The sequence below is a fragment of the Elephantulus edwardii genome, unplaced genomic scaffold, assembly GCF_000299155.1.
Source record: "Elephantulus edwardii isolate Elephantulus edwardi_28Jun2011 unplaced genomic scaffold, EleEdw1.0 scaffold00174, whole genome shotgun sequence".
Classification (NCBI taxonomy): domain Eukaryota; kingdom Metazoa; phylum Chordata; class Mammalia; order Macroscelidea; family Macroscelididae; genus Elephantulus; species Elephantulus edwardii.
This window is the reverse complement of record NW_006399924.1, coordinates 5,168,956-5,194,403: the sequence shown is the minus strand read 5'-3', so window position 1 is coordinate 5,194,403 and position 25,448 is coordinate 5,168,956. Positions and strand designations below refer to the sequence as shown.

At 37.5% G+C, this 25,448-nt stretch overlaps 1 protein-coding gene across 1 annotated transcript in view; it reads left to right on the top strand.

Moving 5' to 3' along the window:
• The window catches only part of CAPZA1 (capping protein (actin filament) muscle Z-line, alpha 1), a 59,482-nt gene that overhangs the window by 16,181 nt on the left and 17,853 nt on the right, over nucleotides 1-25,448 (top strand). Inside the window, exons 2-4 of the mRNA XM_006895712.1 lie at nucleotides 7,046-7,109; nucleotides 14,102-14,153; nucleotides 23,150-23,213. Coding sequence (XP_006895774.1) covers nucleotides 7,046-7,109; nucleotides 14,102-14,153; nucleotides 23,150-23,213 — 180 coding nt within the window. The remainder of the gene's footprint in view (nucleotides 1-7,045; nucleotides 7,110-14,101; nucleotides 14,154-23,149; nucleotides 23,214-25,448) is intronic.

Below are 25,448 nucleotides of genomic sequence, written 5' to 3'. Positions count from 1 at the left end.
TCTTGCCACTAGGCTACCAGAGCTTGCGATTTTAGTTTTCTTGATGTTGAGATGTAATCCATATTGAAGGATGTCTTTCATCTGGAGCAAGTGCTTCAAGTCCTCACTTTCAGCAAAGTTATGTTGTCTCTATAATGGAGGTATTGATGAGTTTTCCACCAATCTTAATGGCACATTCTTCTTCATTGAGACCAGCTTCTTGAATAATCTCAGCATACAGATTAAATAAGTTGGTATAGAAGAAGAATACAACTCTGGCACACACCTTTCCTAACTTTAAAACATGCATTGTCCCCGTGCTCTTCGCACAACAGCCTCTTGGTCTAGATACAAGTAAGTTTCAAATGAGTACAATCAAATGTCTGGAATTCTCATTTTTCTCAAGTTAGCCATAATTTTTTATGATCTAAGCATTCAAATGCCTTTGCATAATTAATAAAGCATAAATGGACATTTTTCCAGCATACTTTCAGCCAGGATCCATCTGACTTCAGCTATGATATCCCTAGTGCCATGGCCTCTTCTAAATCCATCTTGAACATCTGACAGTTCTCTATGTACTTGTGCTACTCATTTTGGAATGCTCTTCAGCAGTATTTTGCATGCATGTGATTTTAATGCTACTGTTTGATAATTTCCACAATCTGTTGTATGACCTTTCTTAGGAATGAGAACAAATAAGGATCCCTTCCAGTCAGCGAAGGCAGCTGTCCTCCAAATTTCCTGGCATAGAGCATGTCTAGGGCTTCATCTGTCATTTGAAGCATTTCAGTTGATGTCACATTAGTTCCTGGGACCTTATTTTTTTTGCCAGTGCCTTCACTGTTGCTTAGATTTCTTCCTTCATAACCATTGACTTCTGATCATATGGAATTTCCTATAATATTTCAGTGTCATCCAATTCTTTTTGCTACATGACTCTGGCAGTTAATAGATATGAGGAGGAATAGCTGCAAACATCCTTTAATGTTGGAACATGGAATATGCAGAGTATGAATGTTGGAACACTGGAAGTTGTAAAAAAGGAAATGGAATGCATGAACATCAACATTTCAGGCATTAGTGAGATGAGATGGACTGGCTTTGGCCACTTCGAATCAGACAGTCATATGGTATACTGTGCTGGGAATAAAAAACCAAGAGTAAGTATAGTGTTGCATGCATAATTAAAAAGACAATTTCAAAGTCTATCCTGAAGTACAATGTTGTGAATGATAGGATACTGTCCATACCCATACAAGGAAGAACTGTCAATACTACTATTATTCAAATATACGTACCAATAGCTAAAGCCAAAGAGGAAGAAGTTTTTGAATTTTATAAAATTTTGCATGCTGTCAAGATGTGTTAATACTTGGAGATTGGAATGCAAAAGTTCAAAACACGAAGAAAGGCTAGTTGTAAAGTATGGATGTGGTGACAGTAATGAGGCCAGAAATAGGATTATTAAATTTTGTACATTCAGTGATTTACTCACTGTAAATACCTTTTTAAAAAAACATAATCACTGACATTATACGTGGACCTCACCAGATGGACTGCCCAGAAATCAGATTGGTTACATCTGTGGAAGAAATTTTTGGAGAAGCTTAATACCAGCTGTCAAAACCAGACCAAGTGCTTACTGTGGAGCATACCATCAATTACTCATGTGCAAGTTCAAATTGAAGCTGAAGAAAATGAAACATTTCATGAGAACCAAAATAGAATCTTGAGCCTATCCCACCTGAATTTAAATATCTTAAGAATAAATTTGATGCATTGAATGATAATTATTGAAGACCAGATAAGTTAGTTGTGGGGAGACATTAAAGATATCATCCACGAAGACAGCAAAAAGTCACTAAAAAGACTGGAGAAAGAAAAAAACAAAGTAAATGTCAGATGAGACCTTGGGAATTACACTGGAGTGTCAAGAAGCTGTCAGAAAGGGAATAGATGCTGAAATTGAAGAGCTGAACATGTTTTCAAAAGGCTGCTTGGGAAGACAAAGCAAATTACTATAACAGAATGAATAGAGTTGGAGAATAAAAAGGGAAGAACTCGCTCAGCATTCCTCAAGCTAAAAGAATGAAAAAAATTCAAGCCTTGAGTTGCAATACTAAAAGATGTCATGAGCAAAACATCAAAAGTAGATGGAGGGAATACAGAGTCACTGTATATCTATTCAAAGAGATAATAAAAGTTTGGAGTTTTTTAACCCCAGATTGAGTAATTTATTGCTGGTCAGAGGCATGCCTTGTTTTACATCATTTCCACAAATAGAGGTATTCATATTCTAGGACTTTAATACTGATCTATTCAATAAGGCAGTCATGTTGGTAGCAAAAGTTACATATACAAATCTTTTAAAAAAGCTAACATAATTAAAAATTGGGTTCTCCCTCTAAAGAATTAGGTATTTAAAGCTTGAAACAGTAAATTTAAAAATAAGCAAGCAAATAATAACAAAATAAAAATACTCCATCTCTGCAGCAGATGACACTGAATACTTTAAAAAAAAAAAAAACCCAACACAAAAAAAAACTAAGCTTAATCTTTACAAAAGATATTGTAGCTCAGAGCTAGAAAATAAAAGTTACCTTAATTCTACAAAGAGGGGACAGAGTGTTTCACTTCGTGCCACCATTTCTTTAGAACCTCATGTTTTTTAAAATTTGGCCACAAGTCAAATCTCAGTGTACCTGTTTAAAGTAATTCCTCTTATAGAAGAGGCCAAGTACAAACAGGAAAGAATAACTGCCTAAGCGAGTAGGAAAGTGTTCCATAATAGGGTACAAAGGAGGGAGGAGTTCTAGGTTAATCTGGAACTTGAGCTGGACCTTGACCATGACATTAAGTGAGATCTAGAAAGAGATCTTGATGCAACTGTTTCAGTGCAGCGGACACAGAATGAGCTTTTGAGGCTGGAACGGGTGGGGTGAATTGTACCGAGACACTTCTATACCACCATTATCCCAGCTACTGAATCAGTCCATCTCATTGAGGGTCTCACTCTCCAAAGACTGGTCCCACCATACAGCAATCCATCTTATTCTGGGTCTCCCTCTCCTGCGCTATCCGTCCACCCTTCCGAGCATGATGTCCTTCTCCAAGGACCAACACCACCACCACCATCTCCACCCCCCCCAGCCCCAGCCCCGGCCCCATGCCCAAAGTAAGTGAGGTGGAACTTCAAAATCCTTGCCTCCAAGGAAAGACTTGGCTTTACCCTCTCCAAGACCTTTTGTTTTCTTGGCAGTCCATGGTATGTTCAAGACTCTTCTCCAGCATCACAACCCAAGGCATCTGTTCTTCTGTATCCTTAGTCATTATCCAACTCTCTGAAGTGTAACACATAATTGAGAAGACCATGGCCTGGATCTGGCGCACCTTTGTATCCAGACTGACATTGTTGCTCTTCAGCACTCTGGAGAGGTCCATGACAGATTTTCCCAATGCAGTTCGTCTTTTGATTTCCTGACTGCTGTTGTTAAGAGTGTGGATCCAAGCAAGCTGTAATTGTTAACAACCTCAATCTCTTTTCCATTTAATATGGTGCTGCCATTTGGCCCGGTGGTCAGAATCTTTGTCTTCTTGATATTGAGCTTAAGTCCATATTGAAGACTACAGTCTTTAACTTTCTGCAGCAAGTACTTTAGGTCCTCTTCAGTTTCAACAAACAAGGTTGTATCATCTGCATATCGTAGATTGTTAATGAGTCTTCCTCCCATCCTGATGCCACACTCCTCCTCATAAAGCTCATAAAAACAGTGGTTGGAAAATATGGGCTTGGTGATAGAAATGAAGTTGGAAATAGAATGATTGAATGTTGTATTTACAGTGTTTTATTCATGACAAAAAAGACAGGATTTCACCTGATAGGCTGCATAGGAATCAGATTAACTACATTTGTGGAAGAAATCATTGGAGAAGCTCAATATTGGCAGTCAGAACTACACCAGGGGCACACTGTGGGTCAGATCATCAGTTACTCATATGCAAGTTCAAATTGAGGCCAAAGAAAATGAAAATGAGTCCACGGGAACCAAGCTATAATCCTGAATCAATTCCATCTGAATTTCATGATCGCCTTAAGAATAGGTTTGAGGCATTGAACACCAATGATAGAAGACAAGATGAGTTGTGGGATGATATCAAGGATATCATCCATGAAGAAAGCAAAAGGTCATTATCAAGACAGGAAAAAGAAAAAATCGAAATGGATGTCAGAAGAGACTCTAAAGATTGCACTGGAACATCAAGAAGCAAAATCTAAAGAAAAGCATATTGAAGGGAAAGAGCTAAACAGATTATTTCAAAGGGCAGCCCAGGAAGGACAAAGCAAAGTATTATAATGGAATGTCAGAAAGCTGAAATTGGAGAATAAAAAGGGAAGAACTCTGCATTTCTCAAGCTGAGAGAACTGAAAAACAAACTTAGAGCTCCTGTCGCAAAATTAAAAAATGCTTTGGGCAATATATTGAAAGACCCAGAAAGCAACAAAAGAAGATGGAAGGAATACACAGAGTCACTGTACCAATAAGAATTTACTGACATCAAAGTTTAAACCTGGAATCCAGAGCACTTTTTGTCTCATCTACAGCTGCCTATCTGGCTGTGTGCTTCAGACCCGAAAGCACGACGTCAGGAAGGTGAAGAGGAAGTTGAGCAGCAGAGGGAGCCACATCTGAGCAGGACAAGGAAGCTCTCAGGTGCCATCCGAAGTCAAGAAGGGAACCATCACAGGCACCAGGAATGTCGTTGTTGGTGTCAGATGGACGCTGTCTGAAAATAAGGAATACCAGATGAATGTCTTTTGTGCTTTATTGACTATACAAATGTTTGTGACTGTCGATCATGACAAGTTGTGGCTGACTTTAAGAAGAATGTGAATCCCAGAACACTTGATTGTGCTCATGAGGAACCAATACCTGGATCAGGAGCACTGCATAGTTTGGAATTGGTAAGGGAGTGTATCAGTTTGTATTCTTGCTCCATACCTGTTCAATCTATATGCTGAAAAAAAAAAGAAAAAAAAATCTATATGCTGAACAAGTTATCCGAGAAGCTGGACTCTATGAAGAGGAATGTGGCATCAAGACTGGAAAGAGACTCATCAGTAACCTGCATTATACAGATGATACAACCTTACTTGCTTAAAGTGAGGAGGACTTGAAGCATTTGTTGCAGAAAATCAAGGAATGCAGCCTTCAGTATGGATTGTGTCTCAATATCAGGAAAACAAAGATTCTTAGCACTGGGCCAATAGACAGTGTCATGATGGATGGGAAGGAGAAACTTTGAACAGCTTCATCTTGCTTGGATCCACAATTAACTAAGGATGATAGAAGAAGATTCCTTTGAGTTGTGGTATTGAAAAAGAGTACTGAATATCCCAGGACTGCCAAAAGAACAAACATGTTATGGAGAAAGTGCAGCCAGGATGCTCCTTTGAAAAGGACATCATGCTTGGAAAGGTAGAGGATCAGTGAAAAAAACAGACCTTCAATGCATCTAATTGATGCAGTGACTATAACAATAGGCTCAAGTATATCAGAAATGATCAGTATGGCACTAGATGGGCAAGGTTCAGATTCATTGTTCATAGAGTCACTATGAGTTGCAGTCAGCCACCCACAGACTGACCATGGGCTTGTCCAGAACCGATGGAGATAGTTTCCCATGTACAACTGTGTTTCATGGTGCTGGCCTCACATGAACCTGGGTAGTAGGATAATAATGGACATACACACACTGCCCTGGGCTCCCACAGCCCCTAGCAACCAGTTAGATCTAAGACCTGTGTACCTACAACTTTTATGCCCACCTATGCAGGTAGGAGATTCAAGTCACCTAAGCCAGATGTATGACCAGCTAGATTTCAGGGCAAAATATGTGCAGCTGTTATGTACCAGCCTCAATCATCTGAGTGACCTCTCCAACTGTTTTGTACAGATTTGTGTACCTTGTAGGCTGGCGTTAGCTGGCCAAAAAAGGCTGTTTCCAGGGCAAAGAAAGTGATTTCTCTTTGTAATAGAATGATTGCTCTAAAAACTCTAGAAATAGGCTGGTAAGGGGCTACTAATTTGCTAAAATTATACTTAAACATTTTACTTCAGTGTTTTTAAGTGAAATCGTAGCTTTCTCTGTTTGTATATGTAGTAGTATGTTTCTCTACTAGCTGCTCTACTGGCAAAAGATGAGCAGTCTCCTAAAAAAAAAAAAGATAAGCAGTCTCCTGTGCAGTTTACCGCCTCTGAAAACCTGCTGAAGGATTAATTTGGACATAATGACACATAACAAAAAAAGTGTGTTGTGATTAAAAAAACAAACAAACAAAAAAAAAACCAAACCCAGTTATTTCGCTTAAGACACTGTATTAGTTTAAGGAAAAATTCAAACTTACCAGAAAACCATATGTAACAGTAGAAGGTCCTACATCATGTGGGTGGAACAGAGCTTCAAAGTATAAAAATGTCCAGTCTTGCTAGTCTGACAGAGAGTGGTGGAACCCCTGTGACTTTGGCCGGTAGTTATCCTTTGAATCTGGAACAAAACTCACTTCTGTTGTGGCTCAACCCTTAGTTAAACAATAAGCCCATAAGATGAATAACACAATGGAGGCATAATATTAGACTAATGAACAACGTAAGGTCAAATGGGCAACATTTGTTCAGCAGTAAAGCTCAGAAAGCAAGAAGTGGGAAAGAAGGGTAAATTGAATTAATGTCATGTAACAAAATGTGTGTGAGTGGGTGAATGGAAAAGATTTGCTTTGTAAATTTTCACTTAGTCAATAAAAACATTTCCATAAAAGAGAAGGAAAGGATATTAAACCAAAAAAGTTAAAACAGCATATATATTCTGAAATCACAGTAAACATACATAAATAATAACAGCTTTGAGATTTTTTGTGAAAAAAAATCTGAGACTTCTTAAAAATAATTGTTTTAAATAGAAAATTTTATTGCAAGGAATATGTTGAACATTTTGTACTTAGTTAATTCCTTTTTAATATATTATTATTTTTAATTATCTTCTTTTTCATTTTATTTCTCTGTAGGTACGCATAGCTGCTAAATTCATCACTCATGCACCTCCAGGAGAGTTTAATGAAGTGTTTAATGGTAAGTAAAGATGAACATTTTGTTTCTTTTAGTTCTCATTGATCATTGTCATTTTTTCAGTGCTTACAAACTAAGGTTCTACTGATTCAGTTCATGGTCTTTTAAGTCACTTTCTATGCTGCTGAGAGCTAAGCTGTGAATAAGGATGACAGAAGAATTGATGTCTTTAAAGTGTGTGTTGGAAAAGGGTACTGAATATCTCATGGACTTCCAAAATAAACACATATGTCTTGGAGAAGGAGTTCTTGGAGGCAAAGATGATAAAGCTTTTTCTCACACACTTTGGCATGTTGCTAGGAGATGCTATTAGAGAGGATCATCATTCTTGGAAAGGTAGAGAGACAGCAAAAGAGAGAAAGACACTCAACCAGATGGATTAACACAGTGACTGCAGCAATGGGCTTATGTGTGGCACAGATTATGAGGATTGCACAGGATATGACAGGGCTCAGATTTGTTATTCTTAGGGTTGCTATGAGTCATTCTTACTCAGTGGCACCTAGAAAATTAAAAAAGAAAAACTTTGGAAACAGTCCAAAAAACTGATTGAGTAGGCAGACCTCCTCTTCCATTAACTTTGAGAGCAGAAATAGTTGATGCCTGGCTACCACTGCCAGCCACTCTGAAAGGGATTACCACAAGAGGTCATGGACACAGTGGGAGAAAAATGTGTAACAAAACTGAAAATCAGAAAAAAAGGCTTCCTGATCTGATAGGGACTTGTGGAAACCCTCATGACTGTGGCCCTTAATCACCTTTCAAACCCAGAACTTAATTCACCTCTCTGATTTAGCATTCTGCCAAACAAGGCATATAAGGTATAAACAGCAATACAAGGGAACACTCATGAGAACAGTCAACCATATGCACACCCATGTTTATTGCGCTTTGTTCACAGTAGCAAGGAATTGGAAACAACCTAAGTGCCCATCAACAAACGAATGGATAGAGAAGCTGTGGTATATTCAGACAATGGAATACTACGCTGCATTGAAAAACAAGGAACTCATGAAATACTATTCAAAATGGATGACCTTGGAGGACATTATGCTGAGTGAAGTATCTCAGTCACAAAAGGACAAATACTACATGGTGCCACTGTTGTAAAACAGGACTGACATCAGGGTTGGGGGGAGACTGAGAAAGATGGATTCAATAATATATACTACATTGAAACAGATGAGGGAGAAAATGGTTTAAAATGGATATGTGATTAGGTATTTTTGTCATGACAGGAGTCCAGAGCAAAGACTGCATAGTGGAGTAGACCTGGGGGAGGGTTTGTAAAACAGTGAAAGAATTTTTCTTTTACTTTTCCAAGAGGGTAGTGTACTAGGGGGGAGGGTTGGGAGGGGAAAAAAGTGCAACAATGAATGAATGGACATCAAAAGTCTCTGTAAACTTTCATTGAAAAATAATAAATTTTAAAAAAAGAACAGCTAACCATGTCAGATAATATTATGATTGTTGAACGTAAAAATCAATTTGTCATTTAAACTTTCAGTGAAAGAATAAAAAATTTTAAAGAGGTTCAGATTACTTGTGTGAGGTCATACAGCTAGAAAATATCAGGAGCAAAGAGCCATACCCAGATCTGAGTCAAAAACATGTTCTTAACTCATCAGTTAGAATACTTACTGTCTTGGGCAAAGGGGCACTGGTGGCCTATAGGTTAAGTCCATATCGCACCACTGACCCAAAGGTAGCACCTCTGGTGGTTCCAGTTCACCACCAGGGCTCTATGAGAAAAAGATAGCCGACCTCCCCCTGTGTGATTTACAGCCTCTGAAAACCTGGTAGAAGGTCAGCCGAATCATAATTAGTTGCAATAAAAAATTGTCTTAGTTTGAAGGTAAGCTCTCTAAAAAAAACAAACTCATTTCCATCAAGTCAGAACTCATAACCTCCAGTGAGTTTTCAGAGGCTGTAAATCACACAAGAGGAGATTGCCCATCCTGAGGGGTGGATTCAGACTACCTGCTTTTGATTTGACAGTGCAGCGCCTTCTCATTAGTCCACCAAAGATTTAAGTAATGATTTATAGTAAATATAATGAATATAAAATAATAAAAAAAACATTTTTTAACATTTAATTATATTTTTATGTGTGTGTGTGTGTGTATAGTGTTTTGCATTTTCATATTGAATTAAACTACATTTTCATATTTTATCATGTAAGATAGGTGTTAAGATTAAGGTTATACATCAGCTTGGCAGCCTGTGTCTATGCAGGGGGTTTGTGTGGAGATAGAGCGCTGTGTGTGTCTGTGTATGTATTATTGTGTACTGGCAAGTCGGAATTGGCCCATGGCTGACCCTCAGTAGGTTTTCAGAGTCAGTGAGTCACACAAGAAGGGATTATCATCCTTCTGCACAACTGCTGGTAGAGTCAAACCTTGTACTCCTGCATTGGCAGCATAATTTCTTACTACTAAGCCACCAGAACTCCAAGTCCTCCATGACTTGCTGCTTAATCTAGGAGTGAATTATGATGGACAGCTCTATAACTGGGCTGGATGTATACTACACACACACACACACACACACACACATACACACACACACACTTGAGAGAGATTTATCTCTAGAAAATTACTTCTCAAGGCTGGCAAGTTCCTAAATCTGTAGGTCAGACCTCAGGAGAGACTTCTCCAGATTCAGGTAACTATCTCTTTATCTATAAAAGCATAACCAATCCAAAGTCAGCAGGTAAGGCAACAGAAGATGACTAGACTAGAGAAATGCTCCATTTGCGTCTTTTCACTTCTGAGGCTCATGAATCCAAGGTCAGCAGGGTAAGATATACTGCTAACTCCAAAGAACTAGATATAGCGAGCCTGACAAAGGCTCTGAATCAAGCAAAAAGGAAGTTTTGTCAGAGGTCTATATGTACTCAATGTAGGCCACATTTAGAGTGAAACTTTTAACTGGTGACTGCTCACAGCAGATTGTATCATGAAGATGATATATAAGGTTTCATTAATTACATCAGATCTCACCAAGGACATCATAATTGTGAAACCAGAGAATCATTGGCTGCCAAGTTGATGTACACCTTACCCATAACATCTATCTTATATGAAAAAAATACTTAAAAGGTAGTTTATTACCAATAAATATGTAAATGAAGAGTTGTTTAATATCATTATTGTTGGGTGCTGTCAAGATGGAACTAACTCATAGCTGACCCTCCAGTGGGTTTCCGAGACTGTAAAGTACTCAGAGGATGTTGCCTGTCTTTCTCTGGAAGAACAGCTGACAAATTTGAACTGCTTGCCTTTGGGTTGACAGCTCAACTCCTAGGCCAGGAGAGCTTCCTTAAATATCATTAAATGTAAGCATAATATTACACTGTAACTATTCTGCAAGACAACCATCTGGCCAACTAACTGGAAGAGATCTATATTTATTTCCATTTCAAAGAAAAGTGATCTGACAGAGTGCAGAAATTATCGAACAGTATCATTGATTATCAACAGATATCACATGGAAACAAGATTCTGCTGAAGATAATCCAAAACAACTGGAACAGCACATGAACAACAAGAGAACTGCCTGAAGTGCAGGCTGGGTTTAGAAGAGGCCGTGGTACTATGGGTGTTATAGCTAACATTAGATGGATCTTGGCTGAAAGCAGGGAGTACCAGAGGAATGTTTCATTAACTATTCAAAGGCATTTGACTATATGATCGTAACAAACTGTGGCTGAGTCTGAGAAGAATGGGAATCCCAGAACACTTCATTGTGTGTACTTCTGTGAAACCTATACTGGGACCAGGAGGCATTCCTCAGAGTGAGAAAACAATGCATGGTTCAAAATCGGGAAGGGTGTGTGCCAAGGATATGTCCTGTCTCCCTATATGCAGAACAGATTATCTGGGAAGCTGGGCTCTATAAGGAGAAATGTGGCATCAGAATTAGAGAAAGACTCCTCAACAATCTGTGTTATGCAGATGACACAACCTTGCTTGCTGCAGAAGGTCAAGGATTGCAGCCTTCAATACAGATTGAACCTAAACATCAAGAAAACAAAGAATCTCACCATTAGGCTGATTGGTAGCATCATGATAGATGGTGAAGAGATTGAGATTGTTAACAGCTTCAGTTTGCTTGGCTCTACAATCAGTACTCTTGGTACGAGCAGCAAGGAAATTAAAAGACAAATTGCATTGGGAAATTCCACTGTCAGAGACCTCTCCAAAGTACTGAAGAGCAACGATGTCAGTCTGGAGACTAAGGTGCGCCTGATACAGGCCATGGTCTTTGCATTGGAAAGCTGGACAATGACTAGGGACACTAGGAAGAGAATTGATGCCTTTGAGCTGTGGTGCTGGAGGAGAGTATTGAATATACCGTGGACTGCTAAGAAAACAAACAAGTTCGTCCTAGAGAATGTGAGACCAGGCTGCTCCTTGGAAGCAAGGATTCTGAAGCTTGGTCTAACATACTTTGGACATGTTGCAAGACAGGATTGGATAGGGACATCTTGCTTGAGAGGGTCTCGAGGGACAGTGCAAGAGAGGAAGACAATCAAAAAGATGAATTGATTCAGTGACTGGGGTAATGGTGATTGATGTGTCAGAGACAATAAGATTGGCATAGGCTAGAACAGGGTTTAGGGTAGTTGTACATAAGGTCTCTGTGAGTCTCAGGCAACTCGACAACACATAAGAACAACAATTACATTGATTTTATAATTTTTTAATTAATTATAAATCACTTCTTAAGTTTCTTCAGTGTTTTCACTTAAGTGTTATAGTAGAAATCATGCTAGGAATAATCAAGAGTCTTTAGGTGCTGCTAATGGCTAAGGGGCTCAAGTGTTAAACAAAAGATTAGAGATTCAAGTCCACTCAGAGACACATTAGAAGAATGTCTGACCATCTACTTCTTAGAAACAGCCACTGAAAATCATGCGAAGCAAATCTGTTCTGATACACATAGTGTTCCCAGGAGTCCAAATCATCCTGACAGCAACTGGTTTTAGGGCTTTTAGGACCACATATCATTAAAATCTGGAAAGTTCATGAAATAATAAACAGATTCCAATTCTGTCATCCCCTCATAATTTTCAGTAATCATTGATAAACTTGATCTTATTTGGATCCATAGTTAACATCCTTGGTACTAGCAGCCAGGAAATCAGGAGATATATGGCACTGGAAATGTCTGTAGGTAGGGACCTCTCCAAATTATTTAGGAGTAATGATGTCAGTTTGAGGACTAAGATGTGTCTGATTCAGGCCATGGTCTTTCTAATCACTTGCTGTGTGTCTGAGAGCTGGATAATGAATAAGGATGACAGAAGAATTGATGCCTTTTAGCTCTGGTGTTGGAGAAGAGCACTTGATGGCCAAAAGAAGAGACAGATACGTCTTGGAGAGGGTGCAGCCAGAGTACTCTTTAGAGACAAAGATGATGAGGCTTCACATACTTTGGACATGTTGCTAGGAGGGGCTGTTCCTTGGAGAGGGACATGATGCTTGGAAAGCTAGAGTGTCAGTGAAGAAGAGAAAGACCCTCAACCAGATGGATTGGCACGGTGACTGCCGCAATGAGCTCTGATGTGTCAGGAAGTGTGAAGTTGTCATTGGATAGGACAGGGTTCATATCTGTTGTTCATGGTATCATTATGGGTTTTACTGGAATCGGCTGCACCTAGCAACAATGCTATCATTTCCTCAAGATTGTCATTAGTTACATCTGGAGTGAAACTAAGTAAGCAAGTAGTACTTTGTCATGTTAGCCCATATGATTCTGAATCACAGCCATTTTGATAATTATTTCTCTAATGCCTTTGCAATCTTCTATACTATTCATTGTCTCAACGTACTGTACAGACTGAAAAATGTAGATAGGACATCTTGAACCTAGGGGTAAGAGAAATCATTAGAAACACCATTTTAAGTCACCATCATAATTTTATCTAGAGATTTTCCTCCCTTATTAAAATCATAATTGTTTGTCTTGGTTTAGTAGAGAAAGCATTTATTTTAAAATGCTAGTTTTACAGTAGAATATTAGCTACTTGTTAGGAACCATATATTTATTTGTGGCTGGCCAGAGCCCCACATGTAGAATAATAAGTAATCTTCACTGGTAAAATTACTGATGAAAAAGTAGAAAATTGTTTTAATATCATCAAGAAGTAAGTTGGGTAATACAATAAAAGTTAATCAAGGCATTCTTCATGGAATTGCTTGTATATTATGAGAGACACAAATGGAACATGTGTCTAGTCTTTCTTCCACACTCATCTATGCAAACTTTTTACAAATATTTATAGAAAATTCTCCTTAACCTTGAACCTCATCCTGCTGATAATCAGATCAGGTAAATTGAACAGAATTTACTTTGTAGTTAGAATTCTCTTGTTTTCTTTATGATAACTAAATGCTCTTAATAAGCACATTATAAGAATAATTCATACAAAGCATTAGATTAGGAATTTGCAAGCTATTTATGGCATGAGGACTGAGTTTTGTTGGCATTTGAGATATTTGTCACTACCTGGTCCTTCTGTAAGCACTGAGAATCAGTGGTGTTTGGATTATAACCAGCTTTCCCTCTAGTTAGTTTCTCAGTAAAAAGGACCATCTTATTTTAAAATGAAGGCATTTGGACTCATGACACAAATTTTCTAAAGAAAACTAGTAGCCATTTTTTAATCTTCATCTAATTTTATAGAAAAGCTTGCAATTCTTTATAGTAATTATGAATGATGGTAATTATGATTTTTTCAGATAGAAAATTAATAGCACTAACATTCTGTAAACTGTTTTACATTGCTATAAAATTGATAATTTATTGCTTGTTCTAACAAGCATAATTGTATGCAAATCTATTAGCATGTTTTTGTGCAGTTTTAGAATCTCAGCGTATACAGACTAATCGTGAAAAGCTTGAATTTTAAAAATCTAATCCAGAAACCTGCTAAAATGTCTTAAATTTATCCTCTTCTAAACTTTTAACATCCTTTTTTCCCCCCTCAGATGTCCGACTACTACTTAATAATGACAATCTCCTCAGGGAAGGGGCAGCCCAGTAAGTACATGTCTAAATTTATTTATTTTGTTCTAATTTGTGATGAACTGTGGAAAAAAACTTGAAAGTTATGATTTATAATGCTTTAAAATAAAACCATTGTTTTTAGAATGTCTTAATTGCTTTTTTCTTGGCTAAAAGATATTCACCCCAAAATATGACTTCCTCAGAACTTACTGTATATGACAACTTGGTTTTGGTTTGGGTTTTTTAGAAGAGTGTCTTAATGTTGGCTGTTATTATAATTTTTTTTTAAATAGCCCTTCTGGCTCATGTTGATTTTTTTTTCCCCCCTTCTTGTGAGTGTGTCAGTATCTTATTGATATAAAGCTAGGAAGCTGGAAAATACACTATATTTAAATTTCTTGGTTCCCCCACATGTAGTTGTCAAAAATTTGCTGCTGTTGAGGATTGATTGTTGTTGTTAGATGCCATTGAGGATTGGTAGTATGTCTCAAATTTTAAAAAAATAGTGATTTCATAAAGTACCTTAATAGTTAGATTAGCTATAGGATAAAATCATTATTATTATAATATCCCATTAATTTCAGTCTAATTAACCTTTTTAAAATCTCATTTTCATTTTTTCCTTGCCCTTAAATACATGGTGTTTGAGGGAATAGGGGCTTCTTTCAGTCCCCTGTTAACTGGCTTTATCCTAACCCAATTGTGTGTTTTTCTGTTTTCCAAGACAAAATTCTCTTTTAGTTTCTCTGTCAAGCTAGGCCCGAGTTACTTTGTAAAGGAAAAATAGAATTAGAAAGAGAAATGGAGAGAAGGGACAAAACATCTTGATATATAGGACAACAAAAACTTTCATAGAAGCGTTTTGTATGAGATGTAATTGACTAATTTGTATTTTAGTGAAAGAAAACTGTTACAGAGAACTGATGCCTAGAAAAGTCATCTTTTCCTTTTTTTTTAAATTTCATTTTGAGACTATCTTCTCCACACTCAGGACTTGCATAGATTTAAATTTACCATCATGAATAATTTCCTAGTTTTATATTACTTTAGGAAGATTTGGACACATACTAAACATCCATACTAACACTTATTTTCTGTGTGCTATATAGAAAGTACAGTGATGGTTCAGTGGTAAAGTTCTTGTCTTTCCTATACGAGACCCAGGTTTGTTTACTGGCTAATATGCCTTATACACGGCCACTGACGTTGGAAGCCTTCATGTTGCTATGATCTTAGCAGATTTCAGCAGAACGTTCAGACTAAAATGGACTAGGAAGAAAGGCAATCTACTTCCAAAAACCAGCCATTGTAAATCTTGTAGATCACATAGTTCTGTCTGCAGCCTGTCACTGGAATGGTATTGGATTACGCAGTGTTTAGTTCCATTGCACATAGGACTGCTGTGAGTTGGAGGCATACTCAACAACATCTGCCATGGAAAAGGACATTTAGAATTTACTAATTCAACCTCTGTACTGAACTCTGCCATTCTACTGAAAAATCCCATCTGAATGCTTTTGGTAATGAAGGACTTCATTATCCAACGAAGCAGGCTCTTCAGTTTGTCTGCTATATTAGCCCTTGTTTTTTCCTTGGTAGTGAACCAGAAATAGATCTGCTCTGGACTTTGCTTAAAACGTTTTACTGGAGCGGAAGGAAATATCAAGATCCAAGGCTGTTTACAACATAAGCCTGTTGTCCCGATTCCAATAAAAAGTGACTATAAGTAAGAAGCCCTAGTGGCACAGTGGTTATGCGCTTATCTGCTACCTATAAGGTCAGTAATTTTAAATCACCACTTGCTCTGCAGGAATTATATGTGGCAGTCTTCTTCTGTAAATATTAAAGCGTTGGAAATCCTATAGGACCATTATACTCTGTTCAACCAGGGTGCTTCCTAGAGACAAGGGTGGTGAAACTTCATCTGACATACCTTTAGCATGCTGTAAGAATGGACCACTCCTTGGGGGGAAAAAGACATCATGCTTGAAAAGTTGGAGAGTCAGCAAAAAAAGAGGAAGAGCCTCAACAAGGTGGATTGACACAGGACTTTAACAGTGGGCTAGAGTATATCAGAGATGATGAAGATGGCACAGGATTGAGCAGGGTTCAGATTCATTGTTCATAGGTACACTATGAATTAGACTTGACTCCTAGCACACTTTATCCCAAAGAGTTGGAGTAAGACAGTGGCAACAGGTTTGCTTTTTGTTTAAGTTAGCATGTAATACAGGTGTTTCAATTGTCTTAGTTACACTTACAGTGAGATTTTGTATTTATAAATAAATCTGGTTGTTATTCAAGCTGTTCTGAAAGCACTAATAAAAACTAAGGCCCCAAGAATCAATGCAATATCAGTTGACATGTTTCAAATGACAGATGCAGCCCTGGACGTGCTCAGCAGTCTATGCCAGGAAATTTGGAGGACTGCTGCCTGGCTGGCTGACTGAAAGAGATCCATATTTGTTCCCATTCCCAAGAAAAGTGATCCAACAAGATGTGGAAATAATCTGAACAATATTATTAATATTACATGCAAACAAAATACTGTTGAAGATCATTCAAAAACAACTAAAATGTACATAGAGAACTGCTAGAAGTTTAAGTTGGATTTAGAAGAGACTGTAGCACCAGGATTATTATTGCTCTGTCACATGAATCATGGCTGCAAGCAAAGAATGCCAGAAGTATGTCTATTTGTGCTTTATTGACAGTGTATGCAGAGGAATTTGTGTGGATCATAACAAATGATGGCTAACATTGAGAAGAATAAGACTCTCAAAATAATTGATTGTGCTCATGTGAAACCTATACTAAGACCTATTTGTCCAAACAGAACAAGGGAATACTACATGGTTTTAATGAAGGTGTGTGTCTGGCTTGTATCCTTTCTCCATACCTATTCAGTCTGTATGCTGAGAAGATTATTCAAGAAGCTGGACTCTCTGAAGAAGAATGTGGCATCGGGATTGGATGAAGACTCATCAGTAACCTACATTATATGGATGACACCACCTTGCTTGCTGAAAGTGAGCAGGACTTGAAGCACTTGCTACAGAAGATCCAAGACTTCAATATGGATTACATTTCAATGTCAAGATAACAAAAATCTTGGTCTGATAGGCAACATTGTAGTAGATGAAGAAAAGATTGAAACTCAACAAATTTATCTTAATTCGATCCACAATCAGTTTACTTGGTGCCAGCGGCCAGGAGATGAGGAGATGTATTTCACTAAGAAGGTCTATAGTCAGAGACCTCTCCAGATTATTGATGAGCAACGATATTATTTTGAGGACTAAACAAGCACCTGATTAAGGCCACAGTCTTTTCAATCACTTAATATGCTGCTGAGAGCTGGACAATGAATAAGGATGACAAAAGAATTGATGCCTTTGGGCTGTAGTATTGGAGAAAAGTACTGGATGTCCCATAGACTGCCAAAAGAACAAACAGGTATGTGTTGGAGAAGGTGCAGCCAGAGTGCTCCTTGGAGGCAATGATGATAAAGCTTCGTCTCACATACTTAGGGCATGTTGTTAGAAAAAGCTATTCCTTGGAGAGGGATGACAAAAGAGAAGAACACCCTCAGCCAAGTGTATTGACTACTACAGTGGGCTTTAGTATGTCAAAAATTGAGGATGGAACAAAATAGGACATGATTGAGTTCTGACATTTGCTGTCATTTGCTGTGAGTCATAATTGACTTGATGGCACCTAACAATAACAGTAAGACTTTGTATTTATAAATTATACTGGTTGTTATAGACTCTAGATTCTTGGACAGTCTTCTTATTAAACTGTTATCCTAGCCCCAAATGTTTTCTTTCTCTTAAGGATAAAAAGACATTCTTTTCTGTGTTCTGGGTGTGTTTTTGTTTGCTTTTTTATAATAGAATGAGTGACTGTTTTGCCAGTCATCATCTTTATTACCTTACCTTCTATAAAGAATGAGTCAAGGATCATCTCAAGTTTTTGATGTGAGCAATTGGTCAGCTAGAGGTAACATTTACCTGAGATGAACATAAATGTAAACAGGTTTTAGTGTTGGTAATCTGTGGTCTTGGGACATATCCTTTAATGTAGTACGTATATATTCCCTAAGGAATTATGTGTGTTATGTGTCAGGCTGCTAATAATTAAAAGGTTAGTGGTTCCATTTTACCAGATGCTTTTGAGGAAGAAGATGGGCAGTCTCTTGCTGTGAGTCAAAATTTTCTCAATGAGTGGATTTCATTTAGTTTCTATACTCCCTAAATGCTTTGATTACATAGGGCATTATGTGTTGGACTGCACACTAAAAGATCACCAGTTCATACACACCTGGAAGAGATCCATATTTATTCCTATTCCTCAAAAAAAAGTGATCTAGAAGAGTGTGGATATTATTGAACAGCATCGCTGATATCACAGACAAGCAAAATCCTTCTGAAGATTGTCCCGAAATGATTGGAACAGTACATTGGCAGAGAGGTACCAGAAATACAAGCTGAGTTTAGAAGAGACATGGCACTAGGAACATCATAGCCAATGTCAGATGGATCTTAGCTGAAAGCAGAGCATGCCAGAGGAATGGCTATCTATGTTTCATTGACTATTCAAAGGCATTTGATGGTGTGGATCACAACAAATTGTGGCTAACCTTAAGAAGAATGGGAATCCCAGAACACTTGATTATGCTGATGCAAAACCTATGGTTGGACCAGGACAGTTCTCAGAACAGAGCAAGGAAACACTGCATGGTTCAAAATCAGGAAAGGAATGTGTCAGGGATATTTTCTGTCTCTGTAACTTCTCAATCTGTATGTGGAACACTTCATTCAGAAGACTGGGCTTGAGGAGGAATGTGGCATCAGGATTGAAGGAAGACTCATCAACAACCTGCCTTATGCATATGACACAACCTTGCTTGCTGAAACTGAGGAAGACCTAAAGAGTTTGCTGTAGAAGGTTAAGGACTGCAGTCTTCAGTCTGGACTGAAGCTCAACATCAAGAAAACAAAGATTCTTATCACTGGGCCAATTGTCACCACTATACGAGATGGAGATTGTTCATTTTAGCTTGCTCAGTTCCATAAACAACACTCTTGACACCATCAGTTGGGAAATCCAAAGACATTGGGAAAATCTGCTGTCAGGAACCTCTTCAGAGTGCTAAAGAGCAAGATGTCATTCTGTAGACTGAGGTAGACCATAATCTTTGCAGTTACTTGCTATGCATCAGAGAGCTGGACATTGACTAAGGGTGACAGAAGAAGAATCAATGCCTTTGAGATGTGGTGCTGGAAAAGTGTATTGAACATAACAAGAGAAGAAACAAACAGGTCTCTCCTGGAGATGTTGAAACCAGATTGCTCTTTAGAAGCAAGGATTTTGAAGCTCCATCTGACATACTCTAGGCATATTGCCAGGAAGGACCAGTCCTTGGAGAAGGTAATCATGCTTGGAAGGGTGGAGGGATAGCACAGGAGAGGAAGACCCTGGATGAGGTGGATTGACACAGTAACCAGGATAATGGTGGTAGATGTGTCAGAGACAGTGAGATGGCTCTGGATGATAGGGCAGAGTTCAGAGCTATTGTGCGTGGGACACTATGAGTCACAGTCATCTCAATGGCACATAACAACAACAATCCTTATATTTTTGTGAAAACCCAGAGGTAGGCAGATTGAACCCACCAGCTACTCTTCAGGTAAAAGAAAGGCATGGCATTTTACTTCCTTAAAGAGTACAGCCTTAGAATGAAATTCACCTGGTGCCGGTGACTTTTGTTTGAGTGAGAGGGAGAGGTTTGGTTTGCTTTTTCTCATGAAGTATTTTCTGTATTATGTAATAATAGGCTTCTATGGCTTGCCTATAAAGACAATGTTCTCTGTAACAGGAGCCCTGTATTGTATGTGATAATATCTCTAGTGTCTGTGATGCTTTTTCCCCCCCAACTGTAAAAATGGAGAGGATAATAGTACTTACCCCAGGAGGTTGTTATGAAGAACAAATGACAAATTCATGACAGTATTTCATTATTCATTTCTTTTAGCACTGCTGTCAAGTAGGAACTGCTTTCTAGCTGACCTTCCAGCAGGTTTTCAAGAGGCTGTAAATTGCACAGGAGAGTTTCCATCTTTCTCCTGAGAAGCAGGTGGTGTATTTCAACCACGTGCCTTTGAGTTAGTAGCACACTTCCTTATCCACTAGCACATTAGAGTTCCCTAATCATATATAACAAAACCCTGGCACATAACTATTGTTTTTTGTTTTATGATTACTAATTAAAAAATGATGGAAATAAAATTCCGTACATTTACCACTCATCTATCAGTTCGCTATATTGTGGTGGTTTTTGTGTTGCTGTCATGTTGGAAGTTATGCCACTGGTATTTCAGGTATTAGCAGAGTCCTCCATAGTGGACAGGTTTCACTGGAGCTTCCAGAGCATGAAGCAGGACTGCCTATCCCTTCTGAAATAACAGTATTTCATGAATCCAGTTATTAACAAAGAATTTTTGTGTTGTGCTAGAAGATGAAACCTCTGTGGTTGAAAGGCACTCATAAATGCCACTGGGGAAGAGCTGCCACCTCGATGACATGGATGGAGTAAAGCTTTCACTCAAAAGACCTTCATTTGCAATTTGATATGATATAAGGTGAAGAGAAATAGCTCTGAATATCCACTAATAGTTGGAGCATGAATCTAGGAAAAGTGAAAATTGTCAAAAATGAAAGAGTACATAGTGAGGTGAGAAGGAATTGTGTGGACCATTTTGAATCAGTCAGTCATATGATTTTTTTCTGTTGGAAACATTGCAAAGTTTTATAATGAAATGTGCAAAGAATTGAGTTAGAAAACCAAAAGGGAAAGAAGAACATATCAGCATTCCTCTAGCTAAAAGAACTTAGAATTCTATGGACAAAAGCTTATATGATGTAGGAAGCATCAAAAGAAGATAGAAGGAATGTACAGAGACAGTATACAAAAAAGATTTTAGTACTGAACCATTTTATGAAAGTAGCATATGATCAAAAACTAATGGCAGTAAAGGAAGAAGTTCAAGTATAGTGCTGTACTAGAATACTATCCATACACATACAAGGAAGGCCTGTTAATATAGTTATTTCTCAGATATAAACACCAAGCATGAAAGCCAAAGATGAAGAAACTGAGTATTTCTACCAACTTTTGCATGCAGTCTAAAATTGATCAAACACTCAGTTGAGATACATTAATGATAATTGGTGACTAGAACGTAAAAGATCGAAATAAAGACTGGTAGTCAGAAAATATGGCCTTGGTGACAGAAAGAACAGTGGAGAAGGAATGATAGCATTTTATACAATCCATTATTTATTCATTGCCAGTTTAAAAAAAAAAAGAAACATAAATGGTGACTTTAAACCATTGACTTCAATGATGGTCTACATAGAAGAAAGATGTTGGAGAAGCTCAGTGTCAGTGAAAACTAGACCAGGGACTGATTGTGGAACAAAACATCCACTACTCGTATCCAAGTTCAAACTCAAGTAGAGAAAAATGAAAATAAATTCATTAGAACCAAAATATGATCTTAAATGTATTCCAGTTGAATTTTAAAACCATCTAATGAATAGATTTGATGATGATTTGGAGTATTGACTATTACTCAGTGAACTGCCATGAAAACAGTAAATCTGACCTTAAGGAAGTTCAATTAGTATTCTCCTTAGAGACAAGAATGGCCAAACTTTGTCCCAGGTATTTTGGGCATGTTATATGGAGGACCAGTCCTTGGAAATAGACATCATAGTGGGAAGAGTGAAAGGTCAGAGAAAGAGGAAGGCCTTCATAGAAATGGATTGACATCATGACTCCTACCAATGGTTCTGAGCATTTCAGAGATAGTGAGGATGGAGCAGAATAGGGTAAGGTTTTGATTTGTTGCTTTATGAGTGGTAGTTGACTTCAGTGACAGCCAACAACAATCCCCCCTAAAGTAATCTAGCACATATTTAATAGGTTAGGTAAAAATTGGACTCAGTAGATGCTTAACTCTTGGCTTGGCAAGTGATTTATGTCAAAAGACTTAACTTTCTGAGACTATAAATGTGTCATACTTGGCTTATTTTAACGACTTGCTTTCATCTTTATCTTTTACCTTATGTTTTACTTTAGCTTCCTTTGTAATATGAACTAGGGAGCCATTTACATTGCAAAATTCCATAAATCAATCACTGAACAAGTAAATACAAAATATTACACCTACTCTTCGATTATTTATTCCCTTTTTTTTATCTCTACTCTCTGCCTTAGATTCTACTCTGAGGTTAAGCTCCTAATCAACTCTCCTTCACCATCTCACTATGTCATATGCCCTTAAAAAAAAAAGTTAGGAGCAGACTGACTCATCTTTATCCTACATAGTGGTTGTTGGGTTCAAACTGGAGACCTTTGGGATAGCAACCCAATACTTAACCTTCTGTACCACCAGAAGCCTTCCTTGGCTTGCCTCATAGAACCCAAGATAAAAAGACATTTGAAAAATACCATATGATTTCAAGTTTCATTTTAATGACTAAAAAGTTGTATAAATTATTAAAAGCTGTTGGCACTTCAGAATAAGATACTTGCTGAAAACTTGTTGATGTTGTTGATTGCCGTTAAGTTGAGAACAACTCATAGCGACCCTATGAACAAAAGGCCTAAAGCCTATTAACTGTAGTCATTTATCAAAGTTCATAGTTTCCAGAGGCATGGTGTTGAGGAAGTGGATACAAAGGAGCTCTGTTGGGACATAGGAATTGAGAGAAAATCGTAATTTGAAAGCTTGAATATTCCTGTGATCTTTGAGAAAAGCATTCTCTTCAGAAAATTGGAAGGTGTTTTAATAACTAGACTTCTAAGAAGAGTGGTAATGTTTTCCCATTTTACCAGGTAATTTTTTCACATTCTTTACATTGGGCTGGGAATGACCTTTTGTTTTTATTTATACATAATTCTTTTTCTCCCTCTTATCACCTTTCTTTTTTTAAAAAAAAAAACCACCAAAACAACACAGTGCATTTGCCCAGTATAACATGGACCAGTTCACACCTGTGAAGATAGAAGGATATGAAGATCAGGTAATAGTTGTTCCTATTAGGCTATACCTGGCATGTTGTAAAAATACTGGAAACAAAAGCAGCTACCTGAAGACCAGATGCTGAATAACTTTAGTTTCTTATTTTTCATATTTTTGTGTTATATATATATATATATATATATAATTTTTTTTTCCTCTCATAGTGCTGATAGTTTCTTTAAAAAGAAAGGAGTGCTGCTTCTAACAAGAAAAGTGAAAATACAAGTATTCCTTTGGTAAAAATATTAAGAAACATTGTTTTCATGATTAAATAGAGGAATTCCTATTGAAAAACAAATTTTCTCATTATTACAGTTCTGTTACTGTGTATTGAATCATAGTGACTATATAGGACAAAGTAGATAAATCTGCACTGTGGGACTTTCCAGGCTGAGATCTTTACAAGACTAGATCTTTTCTCCCAGGAGCAGCTTGTGTATTTGAATGACTAACCTTTAGGTTAACAGCTGAGCACTGAGCCATTGCATTATTGGAGCTCCTATTATTACCATATTCATACATACTGCTGTTAAGTCATTTGTAATTTATGGTAGCACTTCATTGGATTTCTGAGACTATACATCTTTACAGACAGAGACTCCCTTCCTATCTTTGTTTAGAGCCCCTAGTGAACTTAAACCACCAAACTTTCAGTTCACAGCCCAACCTGTTATGCACTTTGTAAAGAGTTATTTGCAAAAATATTAACATAACGCTTCAAGCCTACAAGGCATTATGCACCAGTAACTTTCAAAAGTGGATTCCCTTTGAACCAACAATTTCACAGAATCATTCCAGGGTAATAAGTGTGGGAAAAGTACAATTTGTTATGGTGAAAAGCTGGGGGCATTCTAAATGCCCACTGCTATTAATTAATTGTAGACCAGAATATCTTACAGTCATGAAAAATTATAAGGGTAAATGTTTCTTGAATTTGGAAGATGTGCTTGATATATTAAGCCAAAAACATTCTAAAGCTGTCTACACAGAATTACGGCAGTTTTGTTTTCTGAACAGTATACTGTTAATTTGTGTACCAATAAGTAAGAAAAAATCCTATCAAACTATTAATTCAGTCCTCATATGCTATCAAACGTAAAATGTGTTCTGGTTTCCAAAATACGTAATCACATGAGAAAATAAACATCTTTAGAGTTTAAGAAGTAAAGAAGTCTGAGAAAATAGCAAATGTATGTATGAGAATTAATAGAATTACTAGAGGTTTTTTGATGTGTTGGTTTTTTGGGTGGGTTTTTTCTTTTGTAGAAAATATTTTTGGCTTACCTAAATTTTCTCAGTGACAGTAGATGAATCACTAACATGAGAGACTTTCTGTTGATACTATGTATATTAATAATTTAATTGTTATTAGGTGCTGTTGAGTTGTAACCAACTCCTAACTGACCCTCCAGCATGTTTTAAATGGCACAGGAGATTTGTCCATCTTTTTCCTGTAGATTTGATTAGCGTACCTTTGCGATGGCAAGGCAGTGCCACTCCTTATCACTTGGCTACCAGAGCTCCCTTAATAATATAAAGTATTTAAAAATAAGCTCTGTGTCTAGGTACTATATCATTTAAGAAATATCAGACTTTTTCAACATTTTCAATGTACTAATAATATCCAAGGTAAAGATTAAGCCAAATGTAATCACATTCTTTGTAATAACCCCTCCCCCAAAAAAAATACTATTATCTGAATGGTACAACAAGAAAAATGTATGCTGTTAATGTGGTGGTAGTGTTTGAGTTGGAACCAACACATCACTGACCCTCCAGCAGGGTTTCAGAGGCAGTAAATTGCATGGAAGGAGATTGCCTGTCCTTTTCCCATGAAGCAGCTGGTGGATTTAAACAGTGTGGTTTTAGGATTGCAGTGCAGTTTCTACCACTAAACTACCAGAGAGATTCCAAGATAACTGTGTATATAACGTTAACTAGAGAATCCCCCCTCCCTGTGTCCTAATGTTTAGGGCTGTTATAATATCTTGTTACCATCACAAACCTAAGTTGTTTCTAGCTCCCCATTCTACTACAGTCCTTAGAGTATGATTTATTTCCTCCCCTTCCCCCAATATCAATGCTCAAGATAGCTGCTCCATCTCTGGGAAATGAATCTATGTTCCAGAAAGGAAGAAGGTAGAAAGTACCAAATGTGTGCTGCCAGCTGTTCCCAGAAACAACTTCTGCTGATACTTTGTCAGAGTTTATGTCACTTTATTATTCCATCTAGGAA